Raw genomic sequence first — 25,836 nt, 5'->3', positions numbered from 1 at the left:
TGACCCTCTCAAAGAAGTCCACCAGGGTGATTAGGCATGATCTGCCCTTGACAAAAACAAACTAGGTTGGGCCCAGTGTCTGGAGGTTTACTTTATCACTATTGATCATTTCCATAAAAAAAATCTTTGCATGGCTTTGCATATATGACTAGTGATACTTATGGGTCTGTAGTTTCCAGGGTCTGCAGATGGCTCACCTTTGTGCAGAGGGATGACTGTTGCTGTTCTCTATTCATGAGACATGAAGCCTGTTTGGAGGTTATAGTTAAATAGTAATTCCAGAGGCCCTGATAGGTCATGATACGGTGTTCTTGGCCTTACAGAGAGCATTAAGGACCTGTTCCCTAGTGATAGCAGTGGGAGATATACTTGATGTTATTTCCTGAGGGAGGATGACGGGGAGAAAGGGGTAAAGGTGGAGCTAAATTTATTGGCCAGTAGATTTGCTATATCTCCTGACTCAGTATAGGTGGCTCCATTTACAATGAGCTCTACACATAATTGTGTATTGCCATTGAGGTTGCAGACTGGGAGGCCAAATTCACCTCAAATGTGGCTTTGGCCAACTTTATTTGTCCTCTGAGATGCTTGTTTAGTTTGATGAGAGTGTTTTAAACTGCTGGGTGCTGCACCTCCTAATTATTGCCACGATTTTCTTCCTTCTGTTATAAAGTCGACTGATTTTGTGATTCCACCAGGGTGGCTTGTTTTTTGAGTTTTTCTTCCTGGTGAGTACAGCTGCCTCTATGCAGCTATTAACATGCTGATAAGTTAACCAAATTAATGAATTCAGGCTAATGAAAATTCTGAGAATAGCAATAATAAAAACATTAAATGCAACAAAAATTAGGAAATAAAATATACTGATAGAATTAATAATAAAGGGAAAGCAACTAATTAACAAGAAATACTGACTGAATAATATGCAGTTATTGGCTAAGGTGCTTGCCTCACAGACAAAAGGTACAAAGTTTGACTCTCCACAAGGGAAATTGGCAAATCTTAAAATAGCCCACAAGGGCAGCTAGCCTGTTACCTGCTTATGAGCCTATATCAAATAAATCATCTGATGTGGTGAATAACCCATCAGAGACCCTTATGAACTTCAAAGGTAGTCATGTATTATTGTGGGTTTTGTCCAGGCTATACTGTCTACAGTCTCCTTGTTGAAGATTGTCCTGTACCCAGGGTACATATTAGTTGTCACCAATGGTGAATGCCTATATTGGACCATCCTTCTAGAAGTAAGTTATAGACATGTGCATATGCTTGATCTTATACTGAGATTTAAACCCTGTGGTGGCTTGTACAAACTCTTTCAAATGAAGGCATTCTTTCTACATGTAATCTTTGTATGTCACCTCTAACATTGAGGGCCCACATCATGCATCCTGATCTGAATGTGAATATAGAGACATTTAGGGAGAAGCTTTGGTTCTTTCTGAATACACTTACTAGTTAGTGGCAGTTGCACTATTACTATGAATACACAGAAAGCTTCCAGTACATCAGGATTGTTCAGCTTGGCCATACTCTATTGGGCTACAACAGTTCTAAGTCCCTCTGAAATGGATGCCATTAGGTATATGCAAAAAGGTAAGGTGACCAGTACTACAGCTGTGCTCTCTTCATTGCAGACAATCCCGTCCTGAGAAGCAAGCAAAGAGAAATATCTGGTGATCTGCAATTAATGTGACTTGTTTTCATACGGTTAAGATCGACAAAGGAAAAGACCCGACTTCACACCTGACGAAAACACGACACAGAAATAAACACACACAAAACACGGACATTTCACAGGGTAAGGGGGGTAAAATTCGCTAATCAAGCCTACCATGTTCAGGTAAGGGTTTAAATTTAACACATGCATAACACTGCCACCTTACCTGAACATGGTAGCTTAATTTTTTAATTTTAAACCCTACCTTTGACCTGTGAAATGTTTGTAGTGTCGACAAGCCTGTCGTGTCGGTGTGTTGATCGGGTGAAGTCGGTGTCGGTCTTTTCCTTGTCGATCTTACGTCCTAGAACCTTTCATACACATATTTGTTATATTTCTTCACTCCTCACATCTGACTAAGTGATTTTCTGATAGCATGAGCGTACCTAGGTGCAGGTTTTGTCAGTTCCTTGAAGCAAATTCCTTGGGCATTTTTATATCATCTGTGAAAGTGTGCAATAAACTCACAGGTAAAATATCATAAGCCATTTTATTAGGCAGCACTTTGTCCAACATGATCATTTCCTTGGTCTTCTCTTGTTCACAGTCCTTCATGCATTTTTGACTTAGATCTCTCTTGCTGTATTCAGTAAATATTTCACTGTCAAGAGTATGGGTAAGAATTTATGTTACTAACTTACTAACCCAACTATGATAGCAGCTGTGACATTCTAAGACAAAGGTGCCTTTGATGTAACCCCCTCCTTCTCTGGAGGCTTGTGTAATGGATCTTCCATCAATTATATGCCCACAATAAGTGATATTGTTCTTACCAACATGCAGGTATCTTTGGTTGTGCATGAGTGTCACTCCTTCAGTCTTTCTAAGACAAGTTACAGGTAATTTAACTGCACTTCATTATCTTGACAAGCACCAAGATGTCATGAAGACAGAAAAGCATCTTGGGAATATTCTGGATCACCTGACTCATGGTATTGTGTGACACGGTTGGAGTAGGTGTCAATCCAAAAATGCAGGAGTTTTAATGTTAATGCCAGTGCAGACTTTCATATTTATTAATCATCAAATATTGTTTCAAAGATTATTCAATTTAAATTTGCAGGTGTGCTTGTGCCAAGTCAGTACCTGTGAAGCATGTTCCACTGTCAGCAAGGTAAAGTATTCTCCATTCATGGCAGGAGATAGTTTACAGTGCACAACAACAACCTTCACAAGTACAAGCATTTTTTGAGCTGCCTTTCTTTAGCTATTGTATGACCACTCACCTAGTTCTACTCTGGACAACACATGGCAACTTCCACAAAGTCATCACCTGGGTCTTATTTCTGTGTGCCACTGGTACCCTAATTTTTGCTCTAGACTCTTTTTGTCAGATTATGTTTTAATACCCGGTCTTCTTGGGTAGTACATGTGTGAAGTATTCCTTGTTTTCAAAAAAGGAAAATTATGCAATGATAGGTCTTTAATAATCAAAAACATGCAGGTTGATTGATCAGTCTAACCAGCGTGCCTGTTGTAAATCAAGCATATACTAACAGAAAAATTCTGGTCACCTGGACATTATTCTATTAATATATGCCAAGGCTTTACAGTTTTCTATAGCTAACAGGTTGAGAGGTACATATGGAGAACAGAGAAAACACAAGCAAAATCGGGTATATTATACAACAGTAAAGAAACGTACCTGATTTTCCTTGTATTTTTACCTCCTGTCATACCTCTAAACTGTTGGAGCTTCACAGTTTCTTTACAAAAAAAGCAATGGAGATCTTGCCATCTCCACTGCTTGCTTTCCAGTAAGCGGGGAACTTAAGTCCCATACGCATGAGCAGTATATCAACAAAGCTACATGATACAGAAGCAACGAGGAAGAACATCACTGCATCATTATACAAAGACATTATTTAAGAAAAGTAAGTAATTTTTTCTTAAATAATGTCATTGTATAATAGCAATAATCAACTCCTGGGACTGATATATTGAAGATTTACCCACCATTGCCTTTGTTTAACCACTTGGGCTTCACTCTCATGATTAAACCACACCAACCATAGGTAAATCTTCAATATACCTCACACAGTTGTTGGTTATTGCTATATTAATACAGTTATATCAGTGTCCAGTTCCAATTTGTTTCATCTTAGCGTCATTTTGTTTTATTCACACAATTCTGTTTTCACTACTATAACTTATATAATGTTACATACATCTACCTTTTTCATTTGTTATCATCTCTCATTGCCACTGGATTTAGTCCACCATTTGATTTTCCCATTTTATATGTAATGGATACGGCTGGTTACCTACTGTAACCTTTCTATCGTCTTTTCTGTTACACATTCATTCACTCTGACCTTTCCCATGACATTCTTGACATGTTTTGCATTAACTTAACACTCATTTGCATTATTAATGCTACACAATAATGAATTTCCATATGTTTATGTATATCATACAGAACCAGTTTCTAATGGAATCCATATTTGTACACATTGTTGCAGTACCACAACATTATTTATGGATATTTCCATGAAAACTGAAATATTTAGGATATCCTCTAAGATTTTTAAATATCCATTTGAAAATACATTTTCTTGCATACTTTTACAATATACACCACACACAAATCTGTCCCTTAACATATCAAGAAGCCTCATTTGGAAATTACAACATTCAGGTAATATGTGCAGTTGTACCATAAATTCTGAAAATGTATCACTTCTCAGCTGATTTCTTTTATTCTGGAACCACTAAACATTTCAGGTGTAAATAAATGTTCATGTGTACCTGTGTCTTGACCTGAAATGTTGCTAAATTCTTAGCAGTACCAACTTCTACAGCAATAGAAATAATATAAAATAAAATAAAAAATACTTAACAAGCAATACTTAACGCACACAATAACATCATATCTTACTGTCCATCGCCTGAAACAATGCAAACACTTTTCTTGTTCCTTCTCTGGTGTTGTTTTTATAGTAATGTTTTACTCTTTCAAAATAAGTTAAATAATTCTCTTCAGCGGCATTAAATGTGCGCTAATGTCCTGTATAGTCAGCCATATTGTGGACTGAATGAATAGACATATTAGGTAATTATTTATTTATTAACTGAGTTAGAGCACTGATCCACATGGACCTTTTTCAGTCAAAGTCTGGGAACACTCCCTGGTAATTGATTTGCTCAGAGTCACATAGTAGGTAAATGGAGGCTGCGAGACTTAAACCCTAGACTACAGGAAGCAGCTCATTAACAGCTCATAGTCTTAATTCTACATATTGACTGACAGACATGCATGTAAGCTGCCTTCACATGTATACTTGTTTCTACACACAGTATTCTCAGTGCTTTATATGTCATAATAAGGCCCCCTTTTTCTGTTTGTCTTGAAAATCACCTTGAAATAGTTGTAAAAGTAACATGTTCGAATTCAATATGATACACATATGTTTCCTGAAAGTTCATCTTCCAGGTTGTGCCGTTTTTGGTTTACTTCTTCTCCTTCTTCCTTCTGAAGACTGATCGGCTGCTTTCTAAAGTAGTGAACAGACATGGACAGAGACATCTCTGCGACGCCATGTCCAACTCGGACAAGACATACACAGCATATGGATCTGTTGGATTATATTGGCTTCTATTTTATATCATCTCACTTTACTAAGCATGATTTCTCTTAGAAACATGCACCTGCCTGCACACAGACACACACACCAAATTGTAAAGTACAAAAACACACCAAGCAACTACATTTTACTTTGCATGGGGAACCTATTCTGTATTCCCTATATGCAGCCTTTATCCCTTATACCCCTGTATTTACATAAACCAACAAAGAAATTATACAAACCCAAGGAAAGGAGAGCATTTTAATATTATTCCACCTCCAGTGGAATTGGCAAGCATTAGAGTACACAACTAAAGTGTAAAAATGTTTTTCTTTTACTTTCAGTATACTCACTCCAAACACATTAGGTACCATAGCTCTGTTTCAATAAAAAATACCACAGTCTTCTTCTTCTTTCGGCTTTTCCCAGTTAGGGGTCACCACAGTGGATCACCTGTCTGCTCATGATTGGCAGTGGAGTTTTACAGTGTTGAGTTAGGGCCAATTTAGAGTGTCCAATCCACCTACAGCATGTCTTTGGGATGTGGGAGGAGGAAACCCATGCGACCACAGGGAGGACATGCAGACTGAATGCACCCCAGCCGAGGATAGAACCTCTTGCTGTGAACCGCTGCACAGTATTTTATGATAAATTCTGCCCTATAACCTGACTCACACAATACAACTGGATGTGATAAGTACAAATAACAAATGAGGCAATAGATACATACCTCTCCACTTATCCCTGACTTTGCAAAATGGCCCTGATTTTATCCCAAAATGTTGTCCTGTCGCTCCTACGTTTTTTGATTTTCTAGTAAATTACTAAGAACTACAGTTAATCGTCTTCTTCTTTCGGCTGCTCCCATTAGGGGTCGCCACAGTGGATCATCTGTTTCCATTTCTTCCTGTCCTCTGCATCATACTCTTTCACACCAACCGCCTGCATGTCCTCTCTCACCACATCCATAAACCTTATCTTAGGCCTTCCTCTTTTCCTGTTACCTGGCAGCTTCATCCTTAGCATCTTTTTCCCAATATACTCTGCATCCCTCCTCAGCACGTCCAAACCAACGTAATCTTGCCTCTCTGGCTTTGTCTCCACACCTTCCAACCTGGGCTGACCCTCTAATATACTTATTCCTAATCCTGTCCACCCTTGTCACACCCAGTGCAAATCTTAACATTTTTAACTCTGCCACGTCCAGCTCTGACTCCTGTTTTTTTGTCAATACCACTGTCTCCAACCCATATAAAATAGCTGGCCTCACTGCCCTCTTGTAGACCTTCCCTTTCACTCTTACTGGTACTCATCTGTCACAAATCACTCCTGACACTCTTCTCCACCCACTCCACCCACTCCATCCTGCCTGTACTCTCTTCTTTACCTCTCTTCCACACTCGCCATTACTCTGAACTGTTGATCCCAAGTATTTAAACTCATCCACCTTCGCCACCTCTACTCCCTGCATCCTCACCATTCCTCTATCTCCCTCTCATTCACACACATATACTTTGTCTTAGTCCTGCTGACCTTCATTCCTCTTCTCTTTAGAGCATATCTCCACCTCTCCAGGGTCTCCTGTTCCCTACTCTCACTACAGATCATAATGTCACTTGCAAACATCATATTCCACGGAGACTCCTGTCTGATCTCGTCTGTCAACCTGTCCATCACCATTGCAAATAAGAAAGGGCTCAGAGCTGATCCTTGATGTAATCCCACCTCCACCTTAAACGCATCCGTCACTCCCATCGCAGACCTGACTGATGTCACACTACCCTCGTACATATCCTGTACCACTCTTACATACTTCTCTGATACTCCCAACCTCCTCATACAATACCACAACTCCTCTCTAGGCACCCTGTCATATGCTTTCTCTAAGTCCACAAAGACACAATGCAACTCCTTCTGACCTTCTCTGTACTTCTCCAGCAACACTCTCAGAGCAAACATCGCATCTGTAGTGCTCTTTCCTGGCATGAAACCATACTGCTGATCACTAACCATCACCTCCCTTCTTAACCTAGCTTCCACTACTCTTTCCCATTACTTCATGCTGTGATTGATCAGTTTAATCCCTCTGTAGTTACTACAACTCTGCACATCACCCTTATTCTTAAAAATCGATACCAAAACACTTTTTCTTCATTCCTCAGGCATCCTCTCACTTTCCAAGATTTCATTAAACAATCTAGTTAAAAACTCCACTGCCATTTCACCTAAACACCTCCATGCTTCCACAAGTATGTCATCTGGACCAACAGCCTTTCCGTTCTTCATCCTCTTCATAGCTATCCTCACTTCCTCCTTGCTAATCCACTGCACTTCATGATGGGGATGCACAAGCCAGTGCATTTCTTTGTGCTGGTCCCAAGCCTGGATAAATGGGGAGGGTTGCGTCAGGAAGGGCATCCGGTGTAAAATTTTTTGCCAAATCATACATGTGAGCAACAGTACAGATATACTAAGACCTACAGTTAACAATGCCAGATATTACAGTTTCATACTTCATATTGTTCAGAAAATGCATGTCGATGCAAAACCTGTTGCTCTATTAACCTTTTAATTGAATTACAGTATAAAATTAAACATTGTCCCTGATTTCAGGCCTTTGCACCCTGCCCCATTATTTTTTACTTCATTTCTGATTCCTGAACAAAGAAGCTGAAAGCTATGAATTGTAGCCAATCATTTTCACTTGTTTGCAAGCGTGATATAACTGTGCCATGCTGGAAACATGCATGCATAAGTGTGGGCACAATAACTGCAGGCAGTATCATTTCTTGGAATCCTAATCCCCAAGTACAGAGTTAGTATCTTGAATAATTAATTATTATAGGAACCCTAAGCCTTCCCTTTCCCATGTCAGTAATATTAAAGGAGCAAGCCTCCCCCGCAAAAAGAAAATAAATGTTATCATAATTCAGCATTACATTTGCTTGTTGAAAAAAGGTATGCAATGTAAGACCACAATAAAATGTTAAGCAATATTTTTTCAGAAAAAGTTTCATGTTTATGTGGTAAAATATTCAGTACTTTCCCACAGAGGTTGACTTAATGTTATCTATGAATAACATGGCACATGTTTATTTTATACATGTGTACATCATGGTAACCCTAATCAGAAGCATGATACAGTAGTTATATAAGGTATTGTTCACTGTTACTGATAAGAAAATAGCATGGCCTTACCTTCACAGGTATCTCCACGTGTAGATATAGCATAGCCAGTGCCACATTCCACACAAGAATAGGAACCTTCAGTGTTGGTACAAATTCCCCTGGGGCATGTATCCTGGGATGCGCATTCATCAATGTCTGAAGGAAAAAAAAAAGAAACCACTTCTGCAGAACAAGTTGAGTTGATTCAGCAATCAAATATAATTCACAGAAAAATACAAGCACCAATACACACAGCAGTGTGATGGTAACACTTGTGCCAGAGTATGGGTTACAAGGTACCTCTATGCTCAGTATGGGAGGAAAGGTGTCCATAATCAGCTGCACACAGTTCACAAAGATGTACTAAAACACAGGCACAATAAACTTTTTAGTTTCTTCACTAACAAACAAACTTAGTGCTCAGTGTGAAAGAACAAGCACCACATAGCGAGAGTGGTTTGAATGTCTGGCTATAGAATGTAACTATTTTTACATATATAGAAAGAGGAGGCCTGTGGATGCTGACGCATTATCCACACAATACAAGGAGCATGTATTTGTGGAATCTACAGTTTAAAAGCATGCCATACATAAACATTCTGCACCATATGCTTTGATCAGCTGACTCAACACATATATTAAAACACATACAATAATAAAGCATCAGGCAGTAAATACAATATATATATATACATATATATATATATATATATATATATATATATATATATATATATATATATAAATAAAATAATCAACACCTAAGTAAACGTACGAGTATAAAACTTAATTAACTTAATAAAAAAAATCAATGTATTCCCCTCCAGCCCCCTGAGGCTTTTATTTAATTTATTTAAAGCTTGTATGTCTGCAACATAAGTACACTGGGGTTCCTATGAGTACAACGAAAACACATTATGTCAAATGCGTTTTCGTCGACAATTGTAGAGTGAACAGGCAAAACAGTGAAGTGGCTGTTCAGCGAATTCTTTCCCTGGGAAAGAAGTCGCTTGACCGTTTCGTTGTTTTGCCATGTTCTGAAGTATAGTGTGGTCACTTGTCCGGTATAGCACCCGGGCGTGATTGTGCAACAGTTACTGACCTTAGGGTTAGGGTGCGGGTTAAGGTAAGTGCATATGGTTTAAAATGTTTACTTTTTTTTTTCATTAAATGTATGGTTGGGTTATGTGCATATGTGTATTTAGTTGTTTACTGTTTTTTTTGGGTGGTATAGTTAGGATTGGGTATGTGTGTATGTGTTTGGAAGTGTGTAATGTTTTTTTTTTTTTGCGGGGGTTGGAACAGCGATTTCTTTCCCTAGGAAAGAAATCGCTGCTCTGTGGATTCGACATTTTCAGCTTTCGCTGAATATGTGTCGATGTAACATCGTTCGCTGTTTTAAGCGTTCGATGTTGCAGTATAGACCCGTACACTGTTAGTAGAAATACACTCATTCAAATGTGGTAAAGAAATCTTATTTAAAGGAAAACTCTGCCCTCTCCTACAGTTTAACTCATTCCTTAGGTTTCTTTTCTCCCTACAATATGGTTCCAGTATTGTGTACGTACCAGAAAACTGCCTGTATTTTTTTTAAAACTGTTACTTCCTTCAACTGGAAACAAAAGGAGGGAAAGCCCACCTACTGTTTTAAGCTCAACTTCTCACAAACTTTATAGAGGAATTTGTCTCTCCCTGCATGACATACCATAGTCACAGTTCAATCTGTAGTTTACACTATCAGGTACTGCTGTCAATCCCAGATGGGAAAATTCATCCTGCTAATGTCAGGAACACAGAGGCTGATAAAAAAAAAAAAAAAAAAAAAAAAAAAAAAAAAAAAAAGCTGTGGAATTGTTTTACATTGTTGTTATTGCAGAGTGGAGGAAAACTCAACACTCCCCTTGCATAGCAAAACAAAGCAATTAGATCAATCAGGGGTTTAAAGGCAGTTGTCACCTCCTCTAACAAATTTACATAAGCAGCAATACAGTACTGAAATGTTAAGATTTAAATGTTGGTAATTTAGAACAGTTTATATGTTAAAATAACTTAAATGTAGTATGAAAAATTTCTGTGACATTTAGAGAAAAGTCAGAAAGTATTTTCTCTTGCAAAGTATCAATGTAGTTACCATTTTCAAGCCCCGCCTCACAGGATAGAACTGTAGAAAGAGAGACAAGTGGCAACCCATCAACTAGGTGTACTGATAATGTTCATAAAAAGGTCTTTTATGCTTTTCTGTGACATCCTCCCAGAGGGGAATGCATATCTGGTACACTCAGAACCATGGTAAGAGATTCCCACTGACTTTGAGTCAGTCCTTACATTAGTAGAGTGTGTGAGTATTTTGTAGTCAACAAAGGAAATGTGACCATTCATGGCAACCATAATATACAGCTGAATATACTTTAATGTGGTGTCTTAAAAGCATTAAGAAAAGGAAATCAGAGGTACTTATCTGTGTTTAATTGCACACACACACACACACACACACACACATACACACACACACACACACACACACATACACACACACACACACACACACACACACACACACACACACACACACACACACACACACACATATATATGGGTCCCTATCAGATTATCGAGTTTTCAAAATTTCGAACATCACAGTTGGGAACATATGATCAACGTTTTGGAACTTCAAATGTCTAGAATGAAGACTGTGGTACATTACAGAACTGGAAATATGTCCTTTTCCTCAATGTAGTGTGATCTCGGAGTTGGTATATTTAATATGCAGGAGGTATGTGTGTGTGTGTGTGTGTGGGTGCAGGGAAACTTGGTCCCCGGCATAAACCTAAAAAAAATGTTATTTTATAATTTTTTTTAAAGGTTTGAAGTTCCAAAACTTTGATGATATGGTCTCAGCGATATGAATTTCAATGTAAAAGCGCGATCACACAAATTATAAGAAAGACGCTAGTCTTAAAAACATTATAGAAACACACAACAATGCGACTGGTAATGGGGGGCGGGTGAAATGTGGGTTTTGCCTACAATGTAGAAATATTCAAGAAGGTAAAGAAGTATGGATACCTAATGGTACTAGTGGTATATCTAGCATTGTGTTCCCTAGGCCCCTGTTTTTTACATAGGGAAAACTATCAATGCACTTAGAACTCGAATATACCAACATAGTTATGATATAGAGAAGAAAGACATGAAAAATGCCCAAGCTACCCATATTGCTACATATGATGGTCATAACTTTAAGTTCACCATTATAGATCAAGTCACATTAGGGGAGAGAGGAGGCCTCTTAAATGGTTATCTGGTATTAAATGAACTGAAATGGCAAATGAGAGCTAATGCCTCTGAGTATCCCGGGCTCAACAGTGTCATGTCCTTCAGTTCAATTTTAAGGTTAAAAGCAGAATTTCATCTGTAATCACTTGGTTTCCTCTATATATATATATATATATATATATATATATATATATATATATATGGCTCCCCTTCACAAGATCGAATGAATGGAAGCTCGAAATGCATAAGCTTGAGACCAGAATCTCGAACTTCTATTCACTCGAAATTGTGAATGGGAAGTTTAGGGTTAGAAAAAAAAGAGTTCAGTCACGTTTTTGCAGGGGGCTAGGTCTCCCTGCACCCTTGCAGCTGTCACCTAAGAGCTGCGTGACCGCACTATAGCGGAGGACTGGGAAAACTTCTGTTTTGCGCTTATGCATATAGCGCAGAACGGGAGATTTAGTAGGAATATTTAAGTAGGCGTGTGTGGGGAAAGCCCCTTGCAAAAACATTAGAAAGGTGTTTTTTGTTTTTATTTCCCCTTCACATTTTCAAGCTTCTGTAAACTCGTGATTCTGGCTACATATATATATATATATATATATATATATATATATATATATATATATATATATATTTTAAATTGAAATATATGGTAATTTATATGGTTAACATTTTAAAGCTGAAATGATGTCATTATTAATATAATTAAGACATGTATATAAGGGTAGGGTTGTTTGTAATGGTTTAATCTGATGAAGTTTGTAATCAAGAGACAAAACCGCTAAATTACATTTTTGTGTGGATTCCTGGCTTCCTTCTGTTTTTTTAAAGTTTTGGAACTCGATAATCTGACATAGACCCATACATATATCGATACAGATGTGTGTGTGTGTGTGTGTGTGTGTGTGTGTGTGTGTGTGTGTGTGTGTGTGTGTGTGTGTGTGTGACACACATATATAGTTACACAAAATTTCTATTTTAAAACTGTTATACACTCACCCATCCACATACACACACACACACACACACCACACACACACACACACACACACAATATATATATATATATATATATATATATATATATATATATATATGCCACACACACACACAAACTGTGTGTGTTTGTGTATTTATAATAAACAACATAGTAGTGTTAAGAACTATTAATGTATACATACTGGTAAATATTGCTTACTGTTTTAGTTATTCACTGTTACACACTGATTACTTGTAATCTTTTGCTAATGTAGCCCTGGTTACCAAAGTATAAATAAATATGAAATAGAAAAAAATGACAGAAATAATTAAGGAGCTATTAAAGCACATTTTAATTCTGCATCATTCATGAGAGAAAAAACTTCCCACTGAAGGCATTGGCCTGTATAGCAAGGGTCATTTACTGCAGTGAGCTCAGCATGAGATACTCTCACTACAGATCATAATGTCACTTGCAAACATCATATTCCCGCGACGAGACTCCTGTCTGATCCGTCTGTCAACCTGTCCATCACCATTGCAATCCACCTTAAGCATCCGTCACTCGCCGCCGGAGCCTGACTGATGTACATTACCTTATCCTGTACCACTCTTACATACTTCTCTGATACTCCCAACCTCCTCATACAATACCACAACTCCTCTCTAGGCACCCTGTCATATGCTTTCTCTAAGTCCACAAAGACACAATGCAACTCCTTCTGACCTTCTCTGTACTTCAGCAACACTCTCAGAGCAAACATAGCATCTGTAGTGCTCTTTCCTGGCATGAAACCATACTGCTGATCACTAACCATCACCTCCCTTCTTAACCTAGCTTCCACTACTCTTTCCCATTACTTCATGCTGTGATTGATCAGTTTAATCCTCTGTAGTTACTACAACTCTGCACATCACCCTTATTCTTAAAAAAACACTTTTCTTCATTCCTCAGGCATCCTCTCACTTTCCAAGATTTCATTAAACAATCTAGTTAAAAACTCCTGCCATTTCTCCTAAACACCTCCATGCTTCCACAGGTATGTCATCTGGACCAACAGCCTTTCCTTTCTTCATCCTCTTCATACCTATCCTTACGTCCTCCTTGCTAATCCACTGCACTTCATGATGGGGATGCACAAGCCAGTGCATTTCTTTGTGCCGGTCCCAAGCCTGGATAAATGGAGAGGGTTGTGTCAGGAAGGGCATCCGGTGTAAAATTTTTGCCAAATCATACATGCGGACAACAGTACAGATATACTAAGACCTACAGTTAACAATGCCAGATATTACAGTTTTATACTTCATATTGTTCAGAAAATGCATGTCGATGCAAAGTCTGTTGCTCTATTAACATTTTAACTGAATTACAGTATAAAATTAAACATTGTCCCTGATTTCTGGCCTTTGCACCCTGCCCCATTATTTTTTACTTCATTTCTGATTCTTGAACAAAGAAGCTGAAAGCTATGAATTGTAGCCAATCATTTTCACTTGTTTGCAAGCGTGATATAACTGTGCCATGCTGGAAACATGCATGCATAAGTGTGGGCACAATAACTGCAGGCAGTATCATTTCTTGGAATCCTAATCCCCAAGTACAGAGTTAGTATCTTGAATAATTAATTATTATAGGAACCCTAAGCCTTTCCTTTCCTATGTCAGTAATATTAAAGGAGCAAGCCTCCCCGCAAAAAGAAAATAAATGTTATCATAATTCAGCATTACATTTGCTTGCTGAGAAAAGGTATGCAATGTAAGACCACAATAAAATGTTAAGCAATATTTTTTCAGAAAAAGTTTCACGTTTATGTGGTAAAATATTCAGTACTTTCCCACAGAGGTTGACTTAATGTTATCTAAGAATAACATGGCAGATGTTTATTTTATACATGTTGTGTACGTCAGAAGCATGATACAGTAGTTATATAAGGTACTGTTCACTGTTACTGATAAGAAAATAGCATGGCCTTACCTTCACAGGTATCTCTACGTGTAGAGATAGCATAGCCAGTGCCACATTCCACACAAGAATAGGAACCTTCAGTGTTGGTACAAATTCCCCTGGGGCACGTATCCTGGGATGCGCATTCATCAATGTCTGAAGGGAAAAAAAAAGAAACCACTTCTGCATTACAATCAAATTCACAGAAAAACACAAGCACCAATACACACAGCAGTGTGATGGTAACACTTGTGCCAGAGTATGGGTTACAAGGTACCTCTATGCTCAGTATGGGAGGAAAGGTGTCCATAATCAGCTGCACACAGTTCACAAAGATGTACTAAAACACAGGCACAAGAAACTTTTTAGTTTCTTCACTAACAAACAAACTAAGTACTCAGTGTGAAAGAACAAGCACCACATAGCGAGAGTGGTTTGAATGTCTGGCTATAGAATGTAACTATTTTTACATATATAGAAAGAAGAGGCCTGTGGATGCTGAGGCATGATCCACGCAATACAAGGAGCATGCACTTGTGAAATCTACAGTTTAAAAGCATGCCATACATAAACATTCTGCACCATATGCTTTGATCAGCTGACTCAACACATATATTAAAACACATACAATAATAAAACAACAGGCAGTAAATGCAATATACATACATATATATATATATATATATATATATATATATATATATATATATATAAAATAATCAACACCTAAGTAAACGTATGAGTATAAAACTTAATTAACTTAATAAAAAAAAATCAATGTATTCCCCTCCAGCCCCCTGAGGCTTTTATTTAATTTATTTATAGCGTGTATGTCTGCAACATAAGTACACTGGGGCTCCTATGAGTACAACGAAAACACATTATGTCAAATGCGTTTTCGTCGACAATTGTAGAGTGAACAGGCAAAACAGTGAAGTGGCTGTTCAGCGAATTCTTTCCTGGGAAGACCGTTCGTTGTTTTGCCATGTTCTGGAAGTATAGTGTGGTCACTTGTCGGTATAGCACCGGTGATTGTGTAACAGTTACTGACCTTAGGGTTAGGGTGCAGGTTAAGGTAAGTGAATATAGTTTAAAATGTTTACTTTTTTTTTTCATTAAATGTATGGTTGGGTTATGTGCATATGTGTATTTAGTTGTTTACTGTTTTTTTTGGGTGGTATAGTTAGGATTGGGTATGTGTGTATGTGTTTGGAAGTGTGTAATGTTTTTTTTTTTTTGCGGGGGTTGGAACAGCGATTTCTTTCCCTAGGAAAGAAATCGCTGTTCTGTGGATTCGACATTTTCAGCTTTCGCTGAATATGTGTCGATGTAACATCGTTCACTGTTTTAAGAGTTCAATGTTGCAGTATAGACCCGTACACTGTTAGTAGAAATACACTCATTCAAATGTGGTACAGAGCTGCCCTCTCCTACAGTTTAACTCATTCCTTAGGTTTCTTTTCTCCCTATAATATGGCTCCAGTATTGTGTACGTACCAGTATTTTTTTTCAAACTGTTACTTTCTTCAACTGGAAACAAAAGGAGGGAAAGCCCACCTACTGTTTTAAGCTCAACTTCTCACAAACTTTATAGAGGAATTTGTCTCTCCCTGCATGACATACCATAGTCAAAGTTCAATCTGTAGTTTACACTATCAGGTACTGCTGTCAATCCCAGATGGGAAAATTCATCCTGCTAATGTCAGGAACACAGAGGCTGATAAAAAAAAAAAAAAACACAAAAAAAAAAAAAAATCGAAACAAAAAACAAACAAAAAAAGCTGTGGAATTGTTTTCCATTGTTGTTATTGCAGAGTGGAGGAAAACTCAACACTCCCCTTTCATAGCAAAACAAAGCAATTAGATCAATCAGGCGTTTAAAGGCAGTTGTCACCTCCTCTAACAAATTTACATAAGCGGCAATACAGTACTGAAATGTTAAGATTTAAATGTTGGTAATTTAGAACAGTTTATAAGTTAAAATAACTTAAATGTAGTATGAAAAATTTCTGTGACATTTAGAGAAAAGTCAGAAAGTATTTTTTCTTGCAAAGTATCAATGTAGTTACCATTTTCAAGCCCCGCCTCACAGGATAGAACTGTAGAAAGAGAGACAAGTGGCAACCCATCAACTAGGTGTACTGATAATGTTCATAAAAAGGTCTTTTATGCTTTACATCCTCCCAGAGGGGAATGCATATCTGGTACACTCAGAACCATGGTAAGAGATTCCCACTGATTTTGAGTCAGTCCTTACATTAGTAGAGTGCGTGAGTATTTTGTAGTCAACAAAGGAAATGTGACCATTCATGTCAACCATAATATACAGCTGAATATACTTTAATGTGGTGTCTTAAAAGCATTAAGAAAAGGAAATCAGAGGTACTTAACTGTGTTTAATTGCACACACACACACACACACACACACACACACACACACACACACACACACACACACACACACACACACACACACACACACACACACACACACACACACACACACACACACACACACACACGGGTCCCTATCAGATTATCGAGTTTCAAAATTTCGAACATCATAGTTGGGACCATATGATCAAAGTTTTGGAACTTCAAATGTCTACAGTGAAGATTGTGGTACATTACAGAACTGGAAATATGTCCTTTTCCTCAATGTAGTGTGATCTCAGAGTTGGTATATTTAATATGCAGGAGGTGTGTGTGTGTGTGTGTGTGGGTGCAGAAACTTGTCCCGGCATAAACCTAAAAAAACGTTTTTTTATAATTTTTTTTAAAGGTTTGAAGTTCCAAAACTTTGATGATATGGTCTCAGCCATATGAATTTCAATGTAAAAGCATGATTACACAAATTATAAGAAAGACACTAGTCTTAAAAATATTATAGAAACACACAACAATGCGAGTGGTAATGGGGGGGGGGTGAAATGTGGGTTTTGCCTACAATGTAGAAATATTCAAGAAGGTAAAGAAGTACGGATACCTAATGGTACTAGCGGTATATCTAGCATTGTGTTCCCTAGGCCCCTGTTTTTTACATAGGGAAAACTATCAATGCACTTAGAACTCGAATATACCAACATAATTATGGTATAGAGAAGAAAGACATGAAAAATGCCCAAGCTACCCATATTGCTACATATGATGGACATAACTTTAAGTTCACCATTATAGATCAAGTCACATTAGGGGAGAGAGGAGGCCTCTTAAATGGTTATCTGGTATTAAATGAACTGAGATGGCAAATGAGAGCTAATGCCTCTGAGTATCCCGGGCTCAACAGTGTCATGTCCTTCAGTTCAATTTTAAGGTTAAAAGCAGAATTTTATCTCTAATCACTTGGTTTCCTCTATATATATATATATATATATATATATATATATATATATATATATATATATGGCTCCCCTTCACAAGATCGAATGAATGGAAGCTCGAAATGCATAAGCTTGAGACCAGAATCTCGAACTTCTATTCACTCGAAATTGTGAATGGGAAGTTTAGGGTTAGAAAAAAAAGAGTTCAGTCACGTTTTGCAGGGGCTAGGTCTCCTGCACCCTTGCAACTGTCACCTAAGAGCTGGGCCACGCACTATAGCGGAGGACTGGGAAAACTTCTGTTTTGCGCTTATGCATATAGCGCAGAACGGGAGATTTCCCTTTCCTTCGATGTAGTGCGATCTTGGAGTAGGAATATTTAAGTAGGCGTGTGTGGGGGATGCAGGGCTCAAAGCCCCCCTTGCAAAAACATTAGAAAGGTGTTTTTTGTTTTTATTTCCCCTTCACATTTTCAAGCTTCTGTAAACTCGTGATTCTGGCTACATATATATATATATATATATATATATATATATATATATATATATATATATATATTTTAAATTGAAATATATGGTAATTTATATGGTTAACATTTTAAAGCTGAAATGATGTCATTATTAATATAATTAAGACATGTATATAAGGGTAGGGTTGTTTGTAATGGTTTAATCTGATGAAGTTTGTAATCAAGAGACAAAACCGCTAAATTACATTTTTGTGTGGATTCCTGGCTTCCTTCTGTTTTTTTAAAGTTTTGGAACTCGATAATCTGACATAGACCCATACATATATCGATACAGATGTGTGTGTGTGTGTGTGTGTGTGTGTGTGTGTGTGTGTGTGTGTGTGTGTGTGTGTGTGTGTGTGTGTGTGTGTGTATGCGTGTGTGTGTGTGTGTGTGTGTGTGTTTATGTGTAGACACACATATATAGTTACACAAAATTTCTATTTTAAAAATGAAGTACATGCTCTGTTATACACTCACCCATCCACATACACACACACACACACACACACACACACACACACACACACACACACACACACACACACACACACACATTTTTGCACCTATGCAATATATATATATATATATATATATATATATATATATATATATATATATATATATACACACACACACACACACAAACTGTGTGTGTTTGTGTGTATGCAATATGGGTGCATACAATTCGTTATTTATAATAAACAACATAGTAGTGTTAAGAACTATTAATGTATACATACTGGTAAATATTGCTTACTGTTTTAGTTATTCACTGTTACACACTGGCTATGTGTTGCACATGCAATCTTTGTCAGTGTCTTTATGTCAGTATTTTTTTCTTTGTATTGCTAAGTGCATTTATTACTTGTAATCTTTGCTAATGTAGCCCTGGTTACCAAAGTATAAATAAATATGAAATAGAAAAAAGGGGGGTGGGAATGACAGAAATAATTAAGGAGCTATTAAAGCACATTTTAATTCTGCATCATTCATGAGAGAGAAAAAAACTTCCCACTGAAGGCATTGGGAAGTAGCAGACAGATGTAGCTTGGAGTGGTACTACTTGTCACCTGTATAGCAAGGGTCATTTACTGCAGTGAGAGTTTTCACACCTCAGCATGAGAGTGTGGGGAAGGTCTGTCAATTCTTTTAGAACTACAAAATAATCCCTTTATAAAAGCCTGCTATTTACCTACATTCTTTTGATGGAAGTAGCTAACAGCTATTTATAACATAGAACAAGCTCTGTCAGACACGTAAATGAGGCTCAGTCAGGGAAACATAGAAGTAGCTCTGTTACAGAAGGTGTGTTTAGATGACACTGCTTAACAGTCCTGACATTCTATCTTAACAGCATGAGAAAACACCATCACTTATTTATGTCTAGCATGATTCATATAAAGAGGATTTGAAATGTATTCTGGGAATAATGAATGAAAGCAAGAAACAAGATCACATTACCAAGGCAGGTCCCATCGTCCACCATTTTGAGGAAACACATTAAAATTGGAAAATAAGCACTTGGAGGGATTTTGAGGCATTAAAATAGCTCAGAAAATAAAGATACAATGAAAAAAACATGTTTTTGGAGTTCTAAGGTGGAGTTTTCCTTTAATCTCTTTATTCAGTAATAGTTGCTCAATGACCACCACTGGGGCTAATAATAACACTTATAACTCATAACATTTTTGGGTAGGTTTACTTAAGGCATTGATCTCATCTTTCTTACAAGTGTCATAAGTAGGGTCATAAATTCTATTGCAAAGACATATTTCTGTTTACAAATGTAGAATACTTCATAGGTGAAACGTTTTGCAATATTAACCAGACAGAGCTTCTCAGTAAAGAAACACCTCAATAAAAATCATGGCATGATCTGAAAGTACTGAGCATATGTTATGCTGATGGACTAAGATAGATAAATAAATTCTGCTTTTTAAATTTATCTTCAGAATTAGCTTTTATATTTTTCTTGTTGAATGGGGAGTTACTGGACAAGGCTAGAATCCCTTTCCAGTAATTCTGTTATTTTATCCACCCATTCTAGCTTTGAAAATACTTCTTAGTAACTTATTTAAGGAAGGCAGTGGATTATGAGCAGGCTGACCAGTGAATTCTTGGTGGACTAGTATTATATTTAGGTTTGCACTAATTAATATTGTCCCTCCAAGAAAAGCAATTAGGACTCTACATAAACAGGATACATGATCAGTTATCTGATGAAAAGGAATATATAGCTGATTACGTAAAAAAATATTGCATATATCCTCCACTTGACTGCTACAGATTTCCCTTTAATATTTACAAGGATCTGTCTGTCCAGCCTCAGAAAGGTGACCAGTGGCACTACATTTTGCCATATCTCACTTGTACCATGTCAGGGACTTAAAGAAAAGATCAATACTATTCATCAATGACTTTCATCTGCAGTCAGCATACATACTTATGAATTACAACTACTTTGTTGACTCTGTATACCTCAGATTCTGGACTATGATTACATAATGAATAAATGAATAAGCAAATAATGGCCACAGTCATGTATCTCAGCTTGTTTGTGTCAGACATGTATACAGTGCAGCCCATGGAAACCCCCTGCCAATTTGCCCACCCGCACTATTAGCATGCTGATGTACATGCATACATACATGCATGTGTACACGCATACAGATGTGCAACTTTGACTGCATACATCTCAGAAGTCTAATTATGATCAAAAGAATGAATGAATGACTAATTAAATAAATAACTACAGTAATGTATTTCAGCTCTATGATGCCAGACACATACAATGCAACCCAATGAAACTCCATGCACACGCACACACGCGCGCACACACACACACACACACACACACACACACACACACACACACACACACACACACACACACACACACACGCACACACATGTGCCCAAAAATTGCAACCGTTTTATTGATTGTGTAAACTTCAAATGTCTGAATTTGATCAAATAATGGTCACAGTAACTTACTGCATCTCATTGCTGTCACTCATGTAAAGTACAATCCATTGCAATGCACACACATACCCTCACATCAATACAATGACATTACCTAAGTCCACCCAACAGTATCCACAGCACAACCACATCAATTCATTTATACAATATGCAAAGCATGCTTTTCTACATTAATGAATCACTATTTGCAATGACAGTGGAGAGTGGAGAGTGGAAGAGATGTGAAGAGTAGTATGTATAAATCACAGAACTTTATTAAATAAGTTACACTTCCTTCCCTCTGTTTCCTAGTCACCTTTAGACAGAATGATATGTAGATATGATTACGTTCAGGGTCTACTCACCTCTCCACCTATAATAAACAAATTCTAAATGGCTTTTTACTTTTCCCCCCTTACAAAGGTGTGTGTGTATATATATATATATATATATATATATATATATATATGTACATACACACAGGAGTAAAAGTAAGTAAAGTAGACTTTTTGAAGACATGTTATTTTTTTAGTGGTAGGATCTACTGGGAAGAGACCATTTTCAGATGGATAACTGAATGTACCTTCTATGTGGGTGGGACACTGTGAATTATTACATACGGTACAATATTATATATGATATTTCTCAGAGCAGTGGCAGTGTTCATCTTTAGAATCTGCATTTGTATACCTTGCTGACTTGCTTTTGACAGCTGTGTGCATTCTACTAATGATGACTTCCCTAAAAGACATATAGCATATAACATGTAATGTGCAAACACTGAAAAACAGCTGATAGTTTCTGCAGTGCACACAGACTGCAGGTGCATTGTGGAATTACTTAAGATACATGTCTGCCTGTATGTATCACCCTCTACACACATAATGCCGCAAGCTTAGTGTGGATCTGTACTACGACCATTTCAGTTTGTGAACTGTGCTATGTTTATGACTGTCTGCATAAACTATTATTCACATCCTATACACATGATCATACACTATGTTTCTGCATCCCATGACCAACAGATCCTCAAATCCACCTTTTAAATCTATATTTGCTATGTGACATCCTCAGAATTAATAGCTAAAACTGAATACTTCAGGGACATTGCCAAAACTGTCAGATATATATGACACAATAGTTTCTTAAACATGTTACAACAAACATTATTAGACTACATTATATAACTACTTCTTTATACCCTTCACAAATGGTAGATAATACATTATATAATAAATCACATTAGCATCAGTAAAATAGTTTTCCTTACTAAAATATGTTTTTCTACATCTAATTGCATTACTGCACCTATATTCTACCTTTATCAGAGCAGTTTTCAATTTGTCTCTTTCATATCCCCCATGCTGCTCTCTTGTATCCAAGATGCCTCTTGACATTCGTTTTCTCCAACGTGCAACATTGTCCTTAATAAGCATTGGTATATAAGTCAATCTCATGATGTTTTGTGTCACAGACTGAATTGTGTTTAGATATTCTTTATGAAAACTCTCCTATTATTATGGATATGACAGCTGTTGATCAAAGTGTGTTTACAGTGTAAGTTTTGGACACTGGGTTCTTCCTGTGTGTGTGGCTTTTCTCCAAGTAACTTGGTTTCTTCCTAAAAGTAAGTTGTACAACACCTTCACTAAATCTGTCTATTTTTACCTTTGCCTTGTTGCCTGGAACAAGGCTGAAAGGGTCCCATGGAGCTGTTCAGTAAATGAATAAACAATGGTCAAACTATAGGCATGACCGGAAACTAGGCCAGCCTTCCCTGATGCTTTGAAGCACCATTTTGCATCCAAAACTTCTCAAAAGTCAAGATTCACAGTGGCTCTCTTACATGAAATTTTCTAGTATTATGGATTAAAGCCATCAGCAAAATTTACCATGGTTTGTTTGAAAAAATAAAAAAGAAACTCAACACCTTATACAAATGGGAAATAATTAAAACCCTGATTAGTCTGATTTTCCACGTTTCAGCAAAATTTGTCTTATTTTACCCTTTTATAATACCTGCAGAAGTCCTCCATGTCTTTCAGTCATAGTAAGGAATCATGTAACCGCCCAGTGAAAAAGTCAACACAGAAAATCTGTTAGGAAATTCAAAGAAAGATCAAGATCTTTAGCAGCACATATTCCTTTAGTCATCTATCACAATTCAAAAATCTGTAATATGTTGACAACCTGTGGTTTGGAAACTACTACAGAGGAAGCTCCTTGTGAAAAATACTAGGCCACTGTTTTGTGGAAACGGTCACAAAAACAGGACTTGCAACCACAGAAAATAATTCCACCAAGACCTTTGGTTCACGTCATCATCTGATACACGAATACCAATCACATTTGCATACTCTATTACATTTTATATTTTATATATAATATTTTACATTACATTTGCAGCTCTACTCGGTGGCATACCGCCTGCTCAGAGGCGATCTGTGCCTGATGTATAAAGCCATGTCCAACAAGGAATTAATGGACATGCTGCACCTCAGAAAATCCAAATCCCCTCGAGCTACGTGCTGAAGAGACTTAAATCTCAGCACTGAAATAAATAGGACATGCTGGAGGGACAGATTCATAACCCAGAGGCTCCCTTCACTCTGGAATAAAATCCCAGTCCAGGTTAGGCAGAGTCCCTCATTGACTCTCTTCAAGAGGAATCTTGATGAGTGGATGGGAGATCGTAGGTTTACCCCGGGTATCACTTCTGTGTCACTGTTAGACAGAGGCACAGTATACTAACCTCGAAAAAGGGCATAGCAAAATTAATTTAAAATGGGTGATGAAAGCCAAACACACTCTGGCTAGGCTTATAAATGCCCTAGGGCAGATAGCCTAGTATGAACCTATGAACCTATAAGTACTTTTCAAATAAGCAGTAACTATAGGTGTCTGTTTTACCACCAAAATCACTGTTATGTTTGAACATTAAAACAACAAAAGTGGGTCGTGTATTCTAAATTGTCCACAGGTATGTGTGCAGTGTTTGTGCGTGTGAGGAGAGTGAGTGTGTGTGTGTGTGTGTGTGTGTGTGTGTGTGTGTGTGTGTGTGTGTGTGTGTGTATTTGTGCATGAATGTGTGTGTAGGTATGTGCCTGTGTGTGAGATACAGAAGGAAGGCCTGGCAATTTACTTCCACAGTCTACTTGTCAAGCAAGCTCGGTTTACAGTGTTGGCTGTTCACTGGGAACTATAGGAGTTGGATGGGACAAAACACCTCTAGATGGACGAATGTCAGGATAATGTTCATATCTGTGGCCTCTGATACCACCATTCCACACCAGAAATGCAACCTACTATATGATCATGGAAATTTTACAGTATTCTCACCAAATTTCACCTCATCATTATAAACACTACCTCAATTTGTCCACAAAGAGGAGCAGTAGATAAAGTGAGAGGTTCATAGTCAACAAAATAACTAAAATCATAAATAAACAAACAAGACACATACAAGAGAACCATGTTGTCTATTTCATGCTTTTGCAGTATTGAAGGTAATCATTTATAAAGCTGTAGGCTGACCAAGTCTTCAGTGTGAACTCTGACCTATGGTGTTCTACACCTCTAAGTTCAGCAGATGGCAGCTAATATAATTTAGCTCAAAACTGCCATTTCATCATCTAGTGTTTGTATTATAGAAGTATCCTGTATTCTATATTCCTTGCTGTTCTTCAAGACATGTAACATCCACACTCTGTAATAGTGGCATTAGCGCGAATGCTTCATTTATGCCGTCTTGGCTCTCATTCTGACTCATGGGTAACATGCCGTATTGTGATGGCCCATGATTACACATTCACATTTGGGCTGCAGCTGCAGGGATTCTGGGAATAGCAAATGGCTCACTTATAGGATCATATTATAAATAAGCAATGTTCAGAATTTTAAAAGTGGACAGTTTTAAACCTATAGAAATATCAGCGGTACAACACAGAATGTGCCTTATATAGACCTATGCTCTGTTCAAAGCTTGGAGAAAGCAGCTGGAGATATCAGAGACGTAAAGACATAAAGCAAAAATATGGACCTGTATGGCAACACAAACAGGGAAAAACAGATAAACAGAAAAATAAGTAAGAATTACTTGGGATAATATTCATGTAAGTTTCTCAAGTGAATTTGGATAATTTTAGCATTCAGGGAGATAACTGTAGGTTACATTTACTTTAATGACTCACTAGCTTAAATGAAATACTGCCGCAGTTTGAAACATTAACAGCTTTTAAGTTGTTTAACATTATTTGAAAAATCACATATCTTTGGGAAGAGCAGGATATTTAAAAACTGTGACACTGTACAGTAGCTGCAGTGAACTGATGTAGAATATTTGCTTCAATTGCAATTGTTTACAGTAAAACAAGACAGTTTTCATTTAC

The 25,836-nt window shown here is 37.4% G+C and overlaps 1 protein-coding gene across 1 annotated transcript in view; it reads right to left on the bottom strand.

Annotated features, from left to right (window-relative positions):
• LTBP2 (latent transforming growth factor beta binding protein 2) overlaps nucleotides 1-25,836 on the bottom strand; it is a 3,457,946-nt gene that overhangs the window by 508,986 nt on the left and 2,923,124 nt on the right. The window contains exon 23 of the mRNA XM_044074624.1: nucleotides 8,485-8,610. Coding sequence (XP_043930559.1) covers nucleotides 8,485-8,610 — 126 coding nt within the window. The remainder of the gene's footprint in view (nucleotides 1-8,484; nucleotides 8,611-25,836) is intronic.

Source organism: Protopterus annectens, chromosome 6.part0 (assembly GCF_019279795.1).
Source record: "Protopterus annectens isolate FY-2018-M chromosome 6.part0, PAN1.0, whole genome shotgun sequence".
NCBI classification, from domain to species: domain Eukaryota; kingdom Metazoa; phylum Chordata; order Ceratodontiformes; family Protopteridae; genus Protopterus; species Protopterus annectens.
Note: the sequence above shows the minus strand (reverse complement) of the source record. Positions and strands in the feature narration are given on the sequence as shown.